General features: G+C 42.7%; 1 protein-coding gene across 1 annotated transcript in view; it reads right to left on the bottom strand.

Moving 5' to 3' along the window:
* THOC3 (THO complex 3) overlaps positions 1 to 19,518 on the bottom strand; it is a 44,303-nt gene extending 24,785 nt beyond the window's left edge. The window contains exons 1-4 of the mRNA XM_040405640.1: positions 19,335 to 19,518; positions 17,830 to 17,986; positions 12,088 to 12,292; positions 10,927 to 11,088 (exon numbers count right to left, since the gene is read on the bottom strand). Of these exons, the coding sequence (XP_040261574.1) occupies positions 10,927 to 11,088; positions 12,088 to 12,292; positions 17,830 to 17,986; positions 19,335 to 19,505 (695 nt within the window). The 5' untranslated portion in view covers positions 19,506 to 19,518. The remainder of the gene's footprint in view (positions 1 to 10,926; positions 11,089 to 12,087; positions 12,293 to 17,829; positions 17,987 to 19,334) is intronic.
* Positions 19,519 to 20,492: the final 974 nt, after the last annotated feature.

The following is a 20,492-nucleotide window of genomic DNA, read 5'->3' as shown; positions in this document are numbered from 1 at the left end:
GCCTCCATACCGCCATGACCAACTTCACCCACACCTACTGTGTCCTTCTCCCATACCATGTAGATTGTAAGCCCTCACGGGCAGGGCCCTCTCTCCTTCTGTACCAGTTTGTAACTCGTCTTGTTTATGATTAGTGCAATTGTCTGAAGAATAATAAGAATATAAAGCGACCCTCCTCATCCACATGTACCTCCTTCGATATAAAGGGAACATTTCTATGCACCAACACACTCACCCCTCTCGATTGCGTGGAATAGGAGGAATAAAACTTCTGTGCCACCCAAGCATTATGAATAAGATGTGTTCTCTCAGAAGTGAGATTAGTTTCTGGGAGGCACAGAATTGCCGGTTAATACGTTTGCAAGGCATAAAAGACGGCATTGCGTTTAGCAGGTTGGTTCAGCCCCCTCACATTCCAGGCAATTATTCTAAGGGTACCCATTTATGTTTTTAAACCATAGCAGTACAGGTCCGTAATCAGCCTCGGCCCGGTCATACACATATAACCACTGGTGTCTAGTCAATAAGGTCTCAGTCCCTCCCACCCCCCTCCCCAACCCATACATAACAAAAGACATTTCACATACACATGAAACCCTGGGGAAAATAAATTTCCTGAACTTGGGGAATACAAACAAATATGCAATAGCAAACAAGGGGAACGTTGAATAAAAACTAGAAAGTGGCATACATTCCCAGCTATGCTAGCATATATCAGATCTCCCACCTTATAGTATAACACTCCTAACTGATGAAAAGGACATAGTGCAAACATTAAAAAAGGCCGTCTCCAGTACTGGGTAGAGCCTTGACTCAAGCACTCAGTCTGCCTCCCACACTATTATTTGCAGGCATCTAACCAACAACATGACCCCGCATTTATCAACGGTCCATATAGACAAAAGGTAGAAGGTGATAGCATAATAACTTGTGGCAATCAGCAGATTAAGGGCCCTCCCTTAAATCCTTTTCAGTGGAGTCGAACCACTGACATGCCGCACCCGGATTCTCAAACAAGCGCGTTTTATCTTTCGCCACGACTCGCAGTTTCGCAGGATATAGCATAAAATATGGAAGCTGTAATAGTCGGTCTGCATTTAACATCAATAAAACGTGCACGCTTCTTTTGGACGTCAGGTGAGAAGTCAGGAAACAAAGAGATCCGGTTCCCATCAATAGTCAGATCAGTGCAGTCTCTTGCTCCTCTCAAAATGACATCCCGGTCACAAAAATGGAGGACTCCAAGCAATAAAGGTGGTGCACCTGGTGGTGGGGGGCAGAATGGCACTCTATGTGCTCGTTCCACAACAAACAGACAGCTTTTCCTTTCCTATTTTTTCTCTTAGCCACTTTTCCACAAATGTAACAGCATCTGTTCCTTCGGTACGTTCTGGCACACCAATCATGCGCACATTATTTGGCCGCAGCCCGTTTACCAGGTCGTCAGTTTTGGAGATAATCATGGTGACATTGTGAATCACCCGCTGCATGTCCCTTTTAACTGGCGGCATTTGGTCTTCCAAATCAATTAAGCGGCCCTCCATTTCACTCATACGCTCTTTGACTTGCCTCATGTCTTGCCTTAATAGCCCTATATCCTCTTTCAGGCCACCCACATTGGTAGTAAGCGCTGCCACATCCAGCAGCTTCACTGACTGTCCGGCGCCATCTTGCCTTGCTGGGGTGGCTCTTTCACCGCCCTTTCCCTCCTTCTCTTTGGCCTTTTGACGGCGCATGGCGGAGTGGTACGGTGGCAGGACCCCTGGGGAAGCACTTCGTTGTATCGGTGAGCCGTTACAGCCCCAGATGGACGGGGAGAAGAATGGATTACAGGATGTTCAGCCGGGAGCTCAGCTCTGCACGTCCACTCACATCCCCAGTCAGGCCACGCTCCCGTGGCCGGCACTCTTAGCGTCCGGCCACTGTTAGCGAATCGCACACCCCACCACTGATCAGCGAGTCCACCGGAGCCCCCTACCGGTGAACTTGCATGGTGTACCCCAGAGCATTTTGAGCCTGCGATTCCTGATTTTGTAGGCCAACCAGGAATCCAGATTCCCACAGTGGTCTTCACTGAATATGACTATTTTAGTCTTTTTTTCAGTGACCACTTTGTAAATCTGATGGTGGGGCAAACAAACCTGTACGCCCAACAGTTCATTGCTCAACACCCGGGCTCCTTTTTGGCTAGGGCCGATGGCTGGACTCCGGTCAGTGCAGCAGAGATGAGGACGTTTTGGGGCCTCGTGCTGCACATGGGCCTAGTCAAAAAACCCAGTGTCAGGCATTACTGGAGTGGGGACGTCCTCTACCAGACCCCACTTTACAGTACAGCCATGACACGTACCCGGTTTGAGGCCATCCGGAAATGCCTGCATTATGCAGAATGTCCCCCCCAAGGTGATTCTGCCTATGACCGCCTGTACAAAATCAGGCCGTCATCGATTACTTTGGGGCCAAATTTTTGGAGGCCTATGTACCTGGAAGGGAGGTCGCGGTTGAGGAGTCTCTCATTGCTTTCAAGGGTAGACTCATTTTCCAGTATGTTCACGCCATACCTCTAAGCGGGCGAGGTATGGCGTGAAGCTGTACAACCTTTGTGAGAGTACCTCAGGGTACACTTACAAGTTGTGTGTTTCGTGAGGGGCGAGATTCCCGTATTGAACTAGTATCCCCTTGTTCCAGTCCCTCGCCAGATCCACGTCCGCTTGTGGGACCGTGCGGAAAAATCAACGCGGCCTCCCTACCCACCCCCTTCAGGTACCTATCCCCAGGGGTGAGACACGTGCCCTTACCAGTGGAAACCTGTTGCTGGTCAGATATAAAGGACAAGAGGGATGTCCTTGTACTGTCCACAATTCACGGTAACGGCATCACCTATGTCCCTGTGCGAGGTACCGCGGCAACGGTCCTCAAGCCAGATTGTATCGTCGACTACAATCGGTATATTGGAGGAGTTGATCTATCTGATCAAGTCTTCAAGCCATATAATGCCATGCACAAAACCCAGGCATAGTACAAAAAAGTTGCCTTCTACTTGGTACAACTCTTTTGTGCTGGCCCAGAGCGCTGGCAACACAGGGAAATTCCTTCAGTTCTATGAAGCAGTCCCCAAGGACCTGATCTTTTCTGACCGGGAAAGAGCAGGCCGGAGTACCTCGGGAACTGGAGGCGCCGGATCGTCCTTGGCCAACACTTTCCAGGTGTGGTCCTCGATACTGGAAAGAAGGGACGGACCCACAGAAAGTGCAGAGTGTGTCACAGGATAGGGGATACGGAAGGACACCACCAATCAGTGTGACACGTGCCCTGATCATCCGGGCCTCTGCATTGACGGTTGCTTCAGGGAGTACCACACTTCCATGGAGTACTACATTTATAATCCCCTTCCTCAATTTTAATTCCATTTAGCCACTGACAATCGGGGGAGAAAAAAAATAAAAACACACCACTATGGTTTTCTCAAAAATATTATTTTGTAAAACTAAAATAAATAAAAAAAAGTAGACATATTAGGCATCGCCACGTCCGTAAGAATCTGCTCTGTAAAAATACTCCATGACCTGACCCCTCAATTAAACACGGTCAAAAAAATAAAATAAAAAAACGGTGCCAAAACAGCAATTTTTCAGGCAAATTTTCCATTTTAATCCGTTTTTTTTCCAGTAACAAAGCAAGGGTTAGCAGCCAAACAAAACTTAAATATTTATTACCCTGATTCTGCAGTTTACAGAAACACCCCATATGTAATCGTAAACTGCTGTACGACCAAACGGCACGGCGCAGAAGGAAAGGAACGCTGTATGGTTTCTGGAAGGCAGATTTGGATGGCTTTTTTTTGGCATTATGTCCCATTTGAAGCCCCCCTGATGCACCCCTAGAGTAGAAACTCCATAAAAGCGACCCCATCTAAGAAACTACACCCCTCAAGGTATGCAAAACTGATTTTACAAACTTTATTAACCCTTTAGGTGTTCAACAGTTTATGGCAAATGGAGATGACATTTCATAATTTCTATTTTTGGTAACCTTGCCTCACAAAAATATAAAATAGAGCAATCAAAAAAAATCATATGTACCCTAAAAATAGTCCCAACAAAACTGCCACCTTATCCCGTAGTTTCCAAAATGGGGTCACTTTTATGGAGTTTCTACTCTAGGGGTGCATCGGGGGGGCTTCAAATGGGACATGGTGTAAATAAAATCCTTGCCTACCAAAAACCACACGGTACACCTTTCCCTCTACGTCATACCGTGTGCCTGTATAGTAGTTTACGGCTACATATGGGGTGTTTCCTGCAAACTACAGAATCAGGGCAATAAATATAGTGTTTTGTTTGGCTGTTAACCGTTGCTTTGTTACTGGAGAAAATGGAAACGTGCCAAAAAATTTAAATTCTCACATTTCATCTCCATTTCCCAATAACGCTTGTGGAACTCCTAAAGGGTTAACAAAGTTTGTAAAATCAGTTTTGGATACCTTGAGGGGTGTAGTTTCTTAGATGGGGTCACTTTTTTTTTGGAATTTCTACTCTAGGGGTGCATCAGGGGGGCTTCAAATGGGACATGGTGTAAATAAACCAGTCCAGCAAAATCTGCCTTCCAAAAACCACACGGCGCACCTTTCCCTCTACGCCCTACCGTGTGCCCGTACAGTAGTTTACGGCCACATATGGGGTGTTTCTGCAAACTACAGAATCAGGGCAATAAATAGTGTTTTGTTTGGCTGTTAACCCTTGCTTTGTAACTGGAAAAAAATGGGATTAAAATGGAAAAAAAATTGCCAAAAAATAAAATCTAAATTCTGAAATTTTATCTCCATTTGCCATTAACTCTTGTAGAACACCTAAAGGGTTAACGACGTTTGTAAAATCAGTTTGAATACCTTGAGGGGTGTAGTTTCTAGAATGGGGTCATTTTTGGATGGTTTCTATTATTATTCACAAAGTGACTTCAGACCTGAAAAAATGGGTTTTTGAAAATTTCAGAAAAATTTCAAGATTTGCTTCTAAACTTCTAAGCCTTGTAACATCCCCAAAAAATAAAATGTCATTTCCAAAATGATCCAAACATGAAGTAGACATATGGGGAATGTAAAGTAATAAGTATTATTATGTATTATAGAAGTAGAGAAATTGAAACGTGAACATTTTTCCAAATTTTTGGTAAATTTGGTATTTTTTTTATAAATAAAAATGATTTTTTTTTAACTCCATTTTACCAGTGTCATGAAGTACAATATGTGACGAAAAAAAACAATCTCAGAATGGCCTGGGTAAGTAAAAGCGTTTTAAAGTTATCACCACATAAAGTGACACTGGTCAGATTTGCAAAAAATGGCCTGTTCCTCAAGGTGAAATATGTCCATGTCCTTAAGGGGTTAAACTCTGTATTTTTTGTCCCAATAGGATACATAGGGGGGCCACTTTTTAGCATGTGTGTCGGAGATTTGCGCCACAACCTGGTCAAAAAAAAGAAAAAAAAAGTGGTGTGGAGTGGACAGGCTGCCTAGTCCGTCTCATGTATCGCTTTTTACGCCTGTTTTAGGCACAGAAAATGCTTTAAGTCGACGCTAACAAGGAAGCCGATGTAGAATTAGACAGGTAGTGGATACACCGAAGTTATGTAGAGGCTGGTGACTTTACATGAATTTGGCGCATCCATCGCCAGCTAAAGGGGTATTAAGACCAGCATCTAAAACTGTGGGTCTTAATGAATGACCCCCTTAGTATCTAATAATGCACTGAAATAACTGTATATTCCAGTGCACCCAACATTGAAAATTCACTCAGCATTGAAATTGCAACACCAAGTAGGAAAAGTTGTGGAATTATGGAAATCACAGGATCAGACATTAACGATATGTAAATGATTTAAAAAATAGATACAAAATATTTAAAATCTCAAATTTCTTTAGTATAGAGTATGAGTGCTACGTGCAGAAATACACCCAATTAAACACCTTGGCATGCTATTAATTATGTTATTAATGGCTGTCTGAGGAAAGTTCTACTACGCTGAATGCACTTGGGCACACAAATCAAGATCTGCTGCTGGCAGCTCTCTTGGCAATTGCTGATCAATGACTTCTTAGATATGCTCAATGGGAAACAAGTCCATAGACACTGCAGGCCATGGTAGGATGAACAGGCCATGCAGGAGCAACATGCGGCATAGCATTTTTCGGTTGAAAATGGCTCCTGGGACATTTTGGAGAAATGGCCGTTCCACAACCAAATGAATGTAACACCAAGCTGTTAGTGTACCTGAAATGAAGACTAGAGGGGTCTGGCTACTGTACATTAGGACATCCCACTCCATAATCCCTGGAGTAGGACTGGTGTGACGTTCTCTTATGAAGGCTTCTTCATGGAGTTGCCCACATGGTTTCCAGACCTGTCTCCGATTATAACGGTTTCCCAGACAAAAGCAGGACTCATCACTGACGAGGACAGACCTACATTCCAGACTCCACTGCAGGCTTGCTATGCGCCATGATAGCCTTTGAGAACAGTAGCATAAGGTCAGTGGACCACCTGTAGCTGGAGGTCTGACTCATAACCCAATGTTAACCAAACGCCTTTTGATGGTTTGTAACTATAGAGACTTCTTGCCGCCCTAGGATTGGATGTCCAATTCCACTTGCAGTACAGAATGGATCACAATGTACCTTTCTTCTATTCAGACATTCTGTCCATGCAGAAGTTCGCCTCTGTGCATCTCTTGCCGTCATTCCAGTTCATCGTTGTTCTCCCAACACCTGGGACCCACAACATTGAACAGTGATGACATCATGGCCTAGACGCATAGCAATCTGCTGGAGTGATAAGCCAAAGTCTCTCAGTTCAAGAACTCTGTCCCTCTAAGTTTGTGAAAAGGGGTGATAACTGGCATGATGACGAACAAGAGGCATCGCTCAATCATCTCACATGAATTGAATCCTTTTTTTGAAGTTTTACGTGGCAGGTGCTTAAAAATTTAATTTGCAGATCTTAGTGACAACTACTCCCTAAATTTGCATAACCTTACAGCGTGTCCTTCTTAGTGTTGCAATTTCAATGCCGAGGAGTGCATAAAATGCAAAGCCACCTATTAGGACAAATCTATAGACACTTCATACAACTCCCATAGAGTGGCAGTGTGCATGCTTAGCCACTGCCCCATAGGGCTGCAGCTATCGATTATTCTAGTAATCAAGTATTCTATCGATTAATAGAGTACTCTAATAAGAAAAAAAAATTTAATTAAAAGAACGTTTTCTTTTATAAAAAGTAATCAGACCCCAATGCCACCAGCTCCTCCCCAGTGCCATTAGCTCCCACCAGTGCCATCAGTCCTCTGTCCCATCACCATCCCCATGCCAGCAGTCCTCCGTGTCCTCAGCTCCTCCAGTGCCACCATCTCCGCTCCTAGCCAAGTCCAAGTTTAACACTTACCTCTCCTGTAGGGGAGCCGCTCCACAGCTCATCCATCTGCTTCTCTGCGTGTCGCACGGTCCTCCTGACGCCACACAGCGTCAGGTCATAGTGCGCGCTTACATGCACTATGGTCACATGACACAAACGAATCCTCAGTGCAAAAAAATTTGCATCGAGGATTTTTGGTGTGTCCACTTACCCAATTCAAATCGAGTAATCGTTGCAGTCCTACCCCATACCATTCTCTACAAGGGACGGCCTATTCTCAGGATAGGCCATCAATATTTCATCAGCAGGAGTCTTAAACAACCACAGATCAGCTATTCGGCAGTAGCACTGGCACTACAAAGCTCCAGCCACTGTGGAGTGGATGCAGCTGGTAACTGCAGTGCTGCGCCCACTCACTTCAATGGGAGCAATTCAAGGATTCCCGTAAAAAAAAAAAAGTTGGATCACTTTCTTTAATCCTCCCAGCTGTTTTGCTAAAATGTTGACATGCGCTGGAGCCGTTCAATACAAGCCCTGATATTCACAAGCTCATTTAAAGGGAGTCTGTCACCACATTTCAGCATATTAGACCGATCAAATAGCCTTGTATGATACACCCAGAACTTAAAAACGTTACCTTTGTTGTCAAAAACGGACTTTTCTTTTACCCGAAAATGAACTTATAACATTATGTTAATGAGCCTTCTCAAGTGCCCAGGGTGGCGTCTCAATCCTCGGAGCCCCAGGCAGCACCTCCTCAACGGCTCATAACCCCGCCCCCCGTGTTCCTCTGCCCGCCCGTTTACTCCCCTCCCTGTCCTTTTCCACAGCGGCTGCGCGGTCAAAATCGTAGCGGGCGCATGCGCAATGCGATACCCGCTCCTGGCAGGGCATCACAATACCGACTGCGCATGCGCCGGCTACGATTTTGACCGCGCAGCCGCTGTGGAAAAGGACAGGGAGGGGAGTAAACGGGCGGGCAGGGTTATGAGCCGTTGAGAAGGTGCTGCCTGGGGCTCCGAGGATTGAGACGCCGCCCTGGGCACTTGAGAAGGCTCATTAACATAATGTTATAAGTTCATTTTCAGGTAAAAGAAAAGTCAGTTTTCGACAACAAAGGTAACGTTTTTAAGTTCTGGGTGTATCATACAAGGCTATTTGATCGGTCTAATATGCTGAAATGTGGTGACAGACTCCCTTTAAGAAGCACAAGTACAAGTTAAATGGGTTGTCTCACTTCAGCAAATGGCATTTGTCATGTAGAGAAAGTTAATACAAGGCACTTAGTAATGTATTGTTATTATCCATCTTGCTTCCTTTGTTGGCTTGATTCATTTTTCCAATGTTGGGGAGTATTTATAGTTTTATATCCGGATTTTAATCTAAATAATTTGTTTAATAATATTTTATCATTAAAATGTGATTTTATAAGTGTTAGCAATTCGATATTAAGTTTATATTTCACACATCAGTATATCACACCAATTGGGACATCTGGGCAAAAAAACGCGTGTGTCCCCCCAAAAAAAAAAAAAAACACCACACATGGAAACTGCAAGTAGAAAAAAAAAAAAATTTAATCAAAAAAAATATTTCAATGCTGTATAGAATTATCCCCTGATTATGTGGGAGTATTTCCTGACCAATTGGGAACAGCAGATGTTTGAGAGTTGGGAAGTAATTAAGGAATGGATAAAAATGGAGGCCAGGCAGGCAGACACTTGACCACTGAGGAAGGGAGAGCGAATCTACCTGAAACGCGTATGGTGAAACAAGTGATGTACCTGTATTGAGAAGCTTCCGATAAAACTGTATGGCCATACAGAGAAAGAAAAAAAATTTACAGTAAAGGAACAACTACTTTTATCGTCGAAAAGCTGTACCGAAGGAAATTGCGGAACAGAGTGTCAACTCCCGCGATCTTTGGAACTCCCGCAAAATTTGAACCAGCTTGTTGGAAGGAGCGATCAAATAAGCCGGCAAATATTTAAAGCTCCACTCAAGCAACAGGGAGACAGCAGACACCAGACGGTAAGCCAAATACCGATTTAAAGTTTACCTCGACTTTAAAAGGAAATACCATAAGAGACTTTTTATTCCAACATTATCAGGATTCCTGTGGACATTTTATGAATACACTACGTTCCCAGGGGAAATACGCCTACAATATTTAAAGTGACACTCATTTTCCCAATCTGAGATAGATTCACAGAGGAATTACCTCCCCCTTCACAATAACAGCATATATAAGACCTGGACAATACTTGGAAGTTTTTGGTGTGTGATTTATATCAGTGAATTTATCGACTATAGACTAGTATCGAATATTTTATTATCATATATTTTAGCATTCAATACAATATCGACTATACTACTATATCTACTATAGTTTATGTGATTGTAGTTTTTGTATGTCATTGCTATAATACACAGTTTTTATTATTTTTATTACTTGAATTTTATAGGGATTTAACAATAAATATTTTCTGCATATGTCAATTTGGTTGCCAAGTGTATGAGTGCTCGCCCATTTTTCCATTGTTACATTTACTTTTTAACAGAGGGTGGGGTGATTCCCTCTATATGAGCTTGCAGCACCACCCTGTAACTACTAAGGAGTGAACCACTACAACCCACTACTATTTTCTGAACATTATATACTTATTTCCATGATTATGACACCACTGCAATCCAGCAGCAGTGGCCGTGCTTGCATAGCAGCACGTAGCAAGTTAAAACGTTGCATTGTCTTTATTCCATAACAGTCATTATGATTAAAGTGCAGTAGACAAAACCTCCCGACACCTCCCGTCTGATCGACATGCTTCGAACCGTGCGGTTCTTACTCATGATACTTTAATCATAATGACTGTTATGGAATAAAGACGATGCAACGTTTTAACTTACTACATGCTGGAAGTTCCTTTCCTTGAAGTTCATCACACAGAGCTGGCCTTGGCTTGTGCGTTTCACGGTGGATATTTGGTGAGCTTGACTTTTTTCTATGTTTGTGTTATAGGAATACTATAGGAAAAAGCGCCGGCCTCTCTGGGGGCCAGGACCATGGAAGCTCACATAGGAAGGCCTTTTTTCTATAGTGTGCAAGCACAGCCACCGCTGCTGGATTGCAGGGTGGTCATAACCATGGAAACAAGCAGTGTATAATATGATCCAGCCAGCAAAGGAAGCAATATGGACAATCTCAATACAGTAAGTGCCTTGTATTAACTTTCTCTACATAATAAATGCCACTTGCTGAAGTGAGACGACCCCTTTTAAGACCTCCACTTAATGCAGTGTTATTTAGAGGAAAGGATCTTGGATGGCCTCTGGTACTTTACAAACTGCAGTCACCAAAGCAGAAAAGGCTTTAAAATTAATACATTTATATAAAAAATAAAAAAATGCAGTCATCTTGAATATCTAATAATATTATATTATTATTATTAATAATAATAATAATACTACAAATAAAGAAGTTGATGTACCACATGACTTCTGATTGCAGAAAACTACTTACCTGGAGAAACAGCGCACACACACCAGCTCTTCTATGTCCCAAAGACTGACAAGTGCGTCTGCGCTGCCAGTGGCAAAATACTTTCCAGTCGGGTCAAACTTTATACAAATGCAATTTGAAGGGTGAGCATTAATGGACTGAATTGGCTTGAGCTCTGGATAACTGGAATACAGGAAAAATATTCATAACTTAGGGAGAAGACCACAAGATATTCGCTGCTGAAGCTGAGAACAGCACATATACACTATTATGTATATACAGACAATATCACCTGTACACCAGAAATTTGGCGTCAGAAAGTCACAAAGTTTGGTGCCCGCCATAATTAAGGGTTGTGTAGCGTGTCTGTATTGATAACCTTTCCCCAGGATAGGTCATCAATATCATATTGGCAGGGATCCAACACCCGGCACCCCCGCTAACTGTTTGAATAGGAGGCGGCGCTCCATGCGAGCGCTACTTCCTCTTCATTACACTGCTCATCGTCTCGGCAGTGTAATTACAAGTTCTGGCTCCATTCACTTGAATGGAGCAAGTGCTTGTACTTACACTACGCCACCACTACAGGGGGGAGACAGCACGTAGTGTAACGCCGCCTCCTCTTAACAGCGTAATGGTGAGATACCGGGTTTTGGACCCCTACTGAATAGTTACTGATGACCTATCCTGAGGACAGGTCATCAATACAAACAGGCTGCACAACACCATTAAGGAAAATGTTGCGACTTTCTGGAATTCCTCTTCTGTACCCTGTATTACATGATCACTAGGCCACAATGTTTCATCCACTGTGATGTAATAACCCATAAAACTACTAAATGTCATGACCATGTAAAGGTTCATCACTATGAATGACAGCTCACTGCAGCCTCATACAAATGGATTCTGTCAGAGTTGTCTTACCCAATTGTGGATGTAATAGCCACCTATTAAAAGCGAGCTGAACTGAAACTCCCTGTATGATGGATATCAGATGATGACATTTTATGTACTTCCCACTCCAGATAGTGTATTCATGGTGTTAAAGCAGAATCTGTACTGTCACTCCAACAGAGCTGAGGTGGTAAAGGAAAGCCAAGATGGTGGCTAAAACGTGTATATAGCTCGCAGACCCCTCCAAACATTACTACATTGATGACATATGAAGGACAGTCACGGTACCTCAGAATGTTAATGCAGCCATTCCCATTGGTAAGAAAGAACATATTATTATCATTGTTCCAGGAGATTTCATTGACCTCAAACTTGAACTGCTCCTCTGCTCTGGGGCGATGGGTTTTTACATCTATAAAGGTGACAACATCGTCCTTATTTCCTACTGCAATGGTCTGACCGTCTGGGCTCCAGCAGATATTTATATTTTCCCCTAAAGACAAGAAGACAGGATTATATATTAGCTGTAGTGAAACAGAAAGCAGGGCTGGGCGACTAATTAAATTAATTCGCCTTTGACGATTCTGTAAAAAAATAAACGACAGAATTGCCAAGTCGATTTAGCCCCCAAGTTACTTACAATCTAGTATGTGTATCTATAGCTACCTATATATGTGTAGCAACCCCTGCATTGCCAGTCTACAGATGTGTGGCATATTACCTCATCTATTGTTTCTAAGCACTTAGACTCTAAGGTAATAGAACTTGCATAGTTCCTTTAGAATTTTCTACCACTCACAACTTATCACCTACCACCATCTTGTGGGGATTCTACGTCACTGCAACACCCATCCTCACAATAGGTTTCGACTTTGAAGATACAATGTCTTACTGAATTGACACCTTTGTTAGCATTAAACTGGCTTAGGCTAGCCTCACAACTAGCGCTTGACATCAGCAGGAAGTTGCCTGGATCCGGCCCGGACCATTAACTATGAAAGGGACCACTGCAACCAGGCAACTATGCAGAGAATCGGCCGGACAAAAGCGCCGCCGGATCCAGACAGCTTGGGCAGGATGCTCCCTTCTGGAACAGTCTGCCCGAGATGGCAAGCACTAGTCTGAAACTAGCCTTACTCATTAACTAAAATGTGGGACATGACTGCAAATTCACAGAAAAGAAAAAAAAGTCTAGGCAGAGGTCCCAGCATATTCTGCCAGAAGTCTTCTGTACTCCACAACCCCCTGACACGGAGAGATCAGAATTCCAATACGGGAATACAAATTCACAGATACCATCTAAACTTGAACTGCATTTGATCCCAGTGAACTCTATGCCAACATTAAACAGCTTTTTTCAACAGAACTTTATAAGGCAGCTGCACATTTTACCAAACTGCTACAGGGCTTAGTTTTCCAAGTTGGAAGATAAAATGATTGAAGTAGCTAATGCAATGGAGGGCGACGACAAGTCTCGTCTGAATGACCATGTTATCAGAATGGACGTGTTGAAACAAATTGGAGGATCTAGAAAATCGCAGTCAGAGAGCAAACATAAGCTTTCCCTGGATCCTAATCACCGATCTATAGCTTACTCTTTTTAATCTTTTCTGGGCCCTCTTACCTCAAGCGGACCCAAAGATACTTAGAATGGATCATATTCATACAACACTGACACCCTAGGAATCCTAACGTATCAAGAGGTATTATCCCGAGATAAGTGACCAGCTCCTAGTGGCAGCTTGCAATTTAAAGCCTCACCTTGGTGTCGATTCCTCAGTACAATTGTTTTTCAACTGAGCCCCTACAACTTTAGAGAGACGCCGAGCCATGTATCCAGTGACCATGGTCCTACATTGAGCCCAAATTCCATACCTGCGGATTCCAGTTTCATGTTGCCTGCAAGACTGGAAACCACAAGTATCTGATTAACAACCTAAAGAAAGGATGCCATATTCTACGACAGGACATCTCTATTGATCAAGCAACTATCGCCAGCCTATTGGCTCAACGACTGGCTAGATTGTGGCAAATTAAAAGGCAGCGCAACCCATAAGCGAAGAGATCTCCTAGACCAGTTCCACCCTCTTCATCGTTTGGCGGCAGTCTTCTGACATCTAAAATGCATCCATGTGGTAAAGCATGTCCACACATATTACTGGCCACCACTCTGTCTTTTTAGTTCAGGCACTCAACGCCCTACTTTAGTCTATTCAATGTTTGTATACATCAATTTTGTTTTTATGAGGCTGTACATAATTAATTCATGGTGGCTGTAGGCACTTGCCTGCCTGACCGTTTCCGGTGTTCTCTGCATTTTTTGAGGTTACACTGATTTTAGGGCTCCACCTAGTCTACCAATATAGTCTGGCGATAGCCTTCTAAAATCATTTTCTGTTATACAGCAGGCCTACAAATATTACTGGACTTGTCTCCTGATTCCTAATATTCTCTTTTTCTTTGGTGTTTGACAGCCTACTCTGTTTATTTAATCTTTATGTTGGCTGTCTTGCACCTCCCCTCCATTCACCCTTGGCCATTGCCTGTTTGCTTTAGATGCTCGTAGTGTCTTTGATGTTCTGTTGGTCTTGTGAGTCCAATTCGGCCAACTTTATGACAGGCTTCACCTTTTTACCTAGTTTGATGATAGCCTATTGATGCCCGAAGTACCCCAAAAGTTTCCCTGTAGTACAGTAGGTCTACACTCATCACTCCTTAATCTATTGGATATCTGTAAACGCCATTTCTGTTTTTGTGTTATATCTGATCACTGGATGGTGGCTGCGGTGCAGCTCCAATTTGCCCCGTGTTGTCAGCTTGACTGCCTTGGGCACACAGTATTTGTGATGTATAACAGGGTCTCGGGGGTCCACTGCAGCCACCTTTTATAATATATGTTCCACTCATTCCCTTTCATTTTTGTAACACTTGTCATTAGTAGGAGCCTTGTACTATTTTTTCAATTTTGTGTTCTGGATTTGTCACAGATCTGGATTCCATAGTCCCTCCAATGCCTTATCTCATAATGTAAAAGCTTTTAATTCTCAATGTGGCCGCCTTAAACCTGACATTATACTGTATGTATTCAGGAATCTCATTTTACTCCAACCTCCTAAATATTTTCATCACAGATATATCCTATTATCTTATGGCCCATTTCATTCCAAAAGCAGTGGAGTGGCCATTTCCATTAAGAATTCCTTACCATTTTAAAATGAATCTACTATTCTAGATCCTCAGGGAAGATATATTATTGTGGTTGGTAGTGTTTCACTCATTGCCTGTGCCTCCTCAATTCTTATGCTCCCAATGATCAACCAGTTTCCTTTTTTCGTAATTTGGGTGTGGGAGTTGAACAGCTTCAATTCAAAAGACTGGAACTGCAGTGTGGAGACGTTAACAGGTCCTTCAATGCCGGACAAGACACGTCTTCTGCAAACTGGGAACAAACTATCTTCTAGTTCTAAAGGATATCTGAGACCAGTAATAAGCTCATTGTTGGAGGGAGTTCAATGGTCCCCAGTGTGGTTACACTTACTTTTCACCAGCTCATCACCATTACACTAGAATCGCTTGGATCTAGCCTCCACTCATCTTCTCACAACCTTATTGTATGCTGGACACATACCATGTGTTTGGTCTGATGACTACCTCGTCACAATGGAATTTAATCTCTCCGCTATTTCATCAACTCTACGAGATTTCTTTTCACATTAACCTCTTCAGATGTGATCCCCTGCTACCAATTGGGCTGCTCATAAATCAGTCATTAGAGGTGCCATCATAGCTGAGGCTTCCCGTTTGAAAAAAGGAATGCAAAAGTACAGAAAGACTTAGAATATAAAACTAGCCTGCTTAGAACTACCTAATCAGAGACAACCCTCTTTGCTTCTAACTAAGGTTAGCTCCCACTTGCTACCCTCTTACATTGCACCGAGAAAGTACTTTGTTGAATTTAACAAACTGGCTCATAAACCAGACAAGAAGCCTTCTGCCCGTCTATGTACTGTCTTAATACTGTTTAAACACCGCCCACCCCCTCCCCCCCATTGCCTCCCTGAATGAAATTATTTTTCCCTAACTTAAAAGGAAATGTGTCACCAAAAATGTTAAATCGGCCAGTTAAAACCAGATAGTGACACATATCCTTTTTTTCATTCTGTTTCATGAACATGATTATGGGGTCGGCCATCTTGCCTGAGCTGTTCTTAACAGCATTTAGAAAGCATTAAGAAAATTGCATTATGGCAGCCCTATGGGCCATAGACACAATGGACAGGAGGGGACAATCGAGTTCTATGGGGGAGTTTTCTGGAATAGCTCAGTGACCTGTGCAGAGGTCATTATACAAGGAAAGAATAGATAAGCTTTTAACAATCGCCTATTGTGAATGATGGATCTTATCTATATACAGAGGTGATATCCTTACAGGCAGGATTAAAATGATCGACAAGCAGGTAACTGCAGTAAAGTGATCTGTACAGACCAAGAAGTGGTGCTTATTATTAGGCTTAGTGGCCAGTACAAAAACTGCAGGATTTTATGGTTTTCACTTTATAGACACCGACATAGGATTTAAAAATTCTTTAAAATATTTAAAAATATGTTAAACATGTAAAACAATTTAAATAATAGGTCATTTTCTGATAATACATTCCCTTTAAAATCACTCCCTATGAACCGCTCTTCGTACACAGGGGAGGTGCTATCAGTGAACGAGAGCATTCTCTGTATAAGTGTATAGGAACTTCCCTGTGACAGACCCTAGAACCTTCAGGAGGCCCATGGCTAGCATAGAAACTGAAACGACCTCCCCTCAATTTTGGCATGGGGAGTAATTTGGTCCTCGGACTCTGCCTCTAGGTTTCTTTGTAAAACAGCAGGTACCCAACGGTTATAGTGCCCGTTAAGCTTCTGAATGGGCACCATCTTTGAAGACACAAAATCTGCCATACATGCATGTATTTTAGCTGAAAGTAAAAGTGTAAACTTAAATATGGCCAAGTTTCCTAAGAATGGCGTTTACTTCACTAGTCTTAGTGTAAAAAAATAAAAAATATATAAATAAATGCACTGGAGTAATATGCTCCAAATTTAATAAAAATACATTTTGTGCATCTTCTGGCTGGCTGTGTGCCAAAAAACAGATATCTACGCCAGGATACACTGGTGTCAATTTCAGTTATAAGGCATGCCAGTTTCTGGCATAAATTATAGTAAATCCAATGTGGGAGACCACACTCCGTGCGTCAAACCCCATTCCAGTTCTCAACACTTTTCAATAGTGCAGAAAAGTTAAATCATAACGCAAATATGGTGTATGCCAAAATTAGTGACTTAAAGTGGTGTCAAAGCTTTAATAAATCTGCCCCAAAGTCAAACTGTGCAGATGTATAATTGTAGCTGATGCTGGATCATAAATCTGAACCACATATAGTCTGTCTAGTCTAACTTTACAACACTTATTTGTTGGCTTACTCCAAAAACGTGCCAAATTTTAGGCGCACAATGTCCAATTTAAGCCACGGTGCTCAGCCATCTCCGGCAGTCCCAAAGAGTTTGAATGGAGCGGCAGTGTACATGCCCGACCATCGCTCTATTCTCAGTATTGTCTTGTATTTTTCTCCCTGCCATCTATCTATTCATTTTGACTTTTTGTTCACATCCCAGCTTTTTGCAGGACACGTTGCATTTTTTATGGCACCCTTTAATATTCCATTTAATGTATTGAAAATAAAAATAAAATATCTATGGGGTGAAATTGATCTAAAAAAAAAAAAATGCAGTTTCGTCTTTTTTTTTTTATGACGTTCATTTTGCTCTATTAGTGACATGACAACCTTAGGCCTCATGCACACGACCGTATGTATTTTGTGGTCCGCAAAAAACGGATCAGCAAAAAAATACAGCGGACACGGAAAGAAAATACGTTTGTGTGTATGAGCCCTTATACTGCTGATCAATACAATAACAGCCATGTCAAATTGACATCATTTATTATGTTTTACACAGGGCATACTGGATACTCGCCTTTTGTGGTGACAGTTGTAATGCACCTCTCAGATCTAACATCCCATATACGTATAGTCTTGTCACCTGATGCAGTGACAAAGAGGTCTGGGTTTGTAGGGTGCCAGCAGAGTTGATCGACGCTATCACCATGACCACGATAATTATTCTCTCTTATCTGCAATTGAAAAATAAAATGATCAAAACTTTACATTCATCTGCTGAATGTTCTACAGATCTATCTGTATTTCACGGTCACTGCTTCAGGACCATCTGCATTTATGTATCCAATAAATGAACACACAGTACTGATGTCCAACCTTCACCATCACTGCAGGAGGTACCTCAAGGCAATGAAGGGATAGCCCCCTCTTCTGGACAACCAATGCCTATACTAGGTTAAAGGGGTTTTCCTGAAGTTTGATACTGATGACCATTAATATGAGCTGGATACTATTGGAAAATGTTTTTATGAACCTGCAGACCAGCCATCAAACCCAGGGGAGAACATTTTCTTAGAATTGAAAAAAATGTAACAAGAAATGTTAACGTTTAAGTTCAATGTGAACCAATTCTCATTCTACGCTTATGGGGTACAATGACCTCTGCTAATACTTCATCTACATCTGGAGGGGTTTTATCATGTATAAATGTGTTTTAAGAGATATAGAGAACTAAAACTGCACAGGGAGGAGACAGGTATAGATATTACAATAGGCAAGCCGATTAGCATAGCAGTAGGCTTCCCAAGTAGTACTGGGTAAAGCAGTTTTCTCCTGAGGAGAGAATTAAAAGTTCTGGGTGATGGCAGATTATCCTCATAAATCCCTGCAAACTTTGTTAAAATTTGGATCGGATCCTCCCTGTCTATCACAGTGACAGCAGTGATAATAGTCAGTGCCATCATAGCCTTTGTGATGCTAAGAACAGAAGCTACCCAGGAGCAGCCACCATCTTGCAGCCCATGGACCAGGAGGAAGAAGGTGGAGCTGCCTCTCTGCTTGTTTGAGGAGTTGTAAGCTATTGGGGTGCATCCAGTGGCAGAGTCTGATTTCAATATTTAAAGTATAGCAGCCTTTTGAGATGGATATAATTTGCGATAAAGTCTACTGAATTCCTAGCCGCACCACTTACAGATATGTCCCACTGGGGAGAAGTAGGCAGGCAGTAACCATTTATATCCCTTTAAAGGGGTTGTTGACCTTTCTCCATTTTCTAACCACCAGCGAAGCCAGATCCACGTCTTACCCATGCGTCACAGGACCCAGTGAATCGATGCATGGGCAGCACGCAATCACACCAAATGATGACGTGGGGAGACCCAGGACTTGCAGCGATGGAGCTAGAACCCCTCTATGGTGCAGCTCCCTGTGTAGACAATTCCTCCATATATACACAGGCACATACAGCATGCCATGAAAGGCACACAGAACCTGACCCTAAAGAGGGCACATGCAGACTCAGCTTGGCAGGCAGGTCCCCTACACGCAGTCACTGCACCTGAGGACAGATACATGCAGTCTCACCAGCCGGTCCTTCTCCAGCAAAAACACACAGGCCGTCTTATCGAAGGAGCCAGATGCCAGGCGTCTTCCATCACAGCTCCAGGCCACCGAGTGCACCTTAGCGGTGTGTGCAGGGAACTCGCGGGTCTTGCTGTTCGCCTTAAAGTGTTCCTGCAGCGCTGCCGCCGACATGGTGGAGACTCCGGCTAATGACGTCACTCCTAGGCGCCGCAGCTCCAAGGCTCCCACAGCAAGCACTTCCGGGTTATCACAGCTGGGCGAATGAGCCTCTGAATGGAGGCGGGACTAGGCTGTGTGTGACTACACCACGGTTCTCTATTAGTGTGTATATATATATATATATATATATACACACACACATATAACACTCATATCTCTTTATGGGAAAAGCATAATTTGTATTAATCAGGACATTTTTAGTTTTTTTCATCAGCCATACCCTTTTTTTAAATGGCATCACCTTAGGTTCATATAATGTATTGAATAAAGTTGTCTACATTTCTCTCTGAATACAGGATAGCTGATAACATCGTACGTTTGGAGGTCCGACCACTGGGACCCCCTGCGATCCAGAGAATGGTAGATGCCTAATTCCCCTCTATGAATGGAGTGGTAGTGCACATGTCAATCCACCATGGAGCAACATGCCACACCAGTGCACCATTAAATGGGGTTTTCCAGGATTTTAATATTGATGATCCTGTGGATAGGTAGTCAATATTAAAATCCCGGAAAAACCCCTATAAGGCCTTATTCACACGTCCATTGTTTCTTTCCTGATCTGTTCCGTTTTTTGCTGAACAGATCTGGACCCATTCATTTTCAATGGGTCCTGAAAAAAAACGGACAGCTCAATGTCTGATTTTTTTTCAGGACCCATTGAAAATGAATGGGTCCAGATCTGTTCAGCAAAAAAACGGAACAGATCAGGAAAGAAACAATGGACGTGTGAATGGACCCTTAGGGATCACTGAGTCCCAGCAGTCATACCCCCCACAAGCTTATATTTATCACCTATCATTTGGATAGGTTATAAATAGTTTTTGTGGGATAACCCGGCTTATACCATATATCTCGCTATGAAACCATCTTATGCGCAAGATGCTCACTTGTGAATACATTCTAATGGTGTTTGTCCTATTTACATCGGTGGTCCCA

This window comes from Bufo bufo, chromosome 1 (assembly GCF_905171765.1).
Source record: "Bufo bufo chromosome 1, aBufBuf1.1, whole genome shotgun sequence".
Classification (NCBI taxonomy): domain Eukaryota; kingdom Metazoa; phylum Chordata; class Amphibia; order Anura; family Bufonidae; genus Bufo; species Bufo bufo.
The sequence above is the reverse complement of the archived record's forward strand: the minus strand, read 5'-3'. Positions and strand labels throughout refer to the sequence as shown.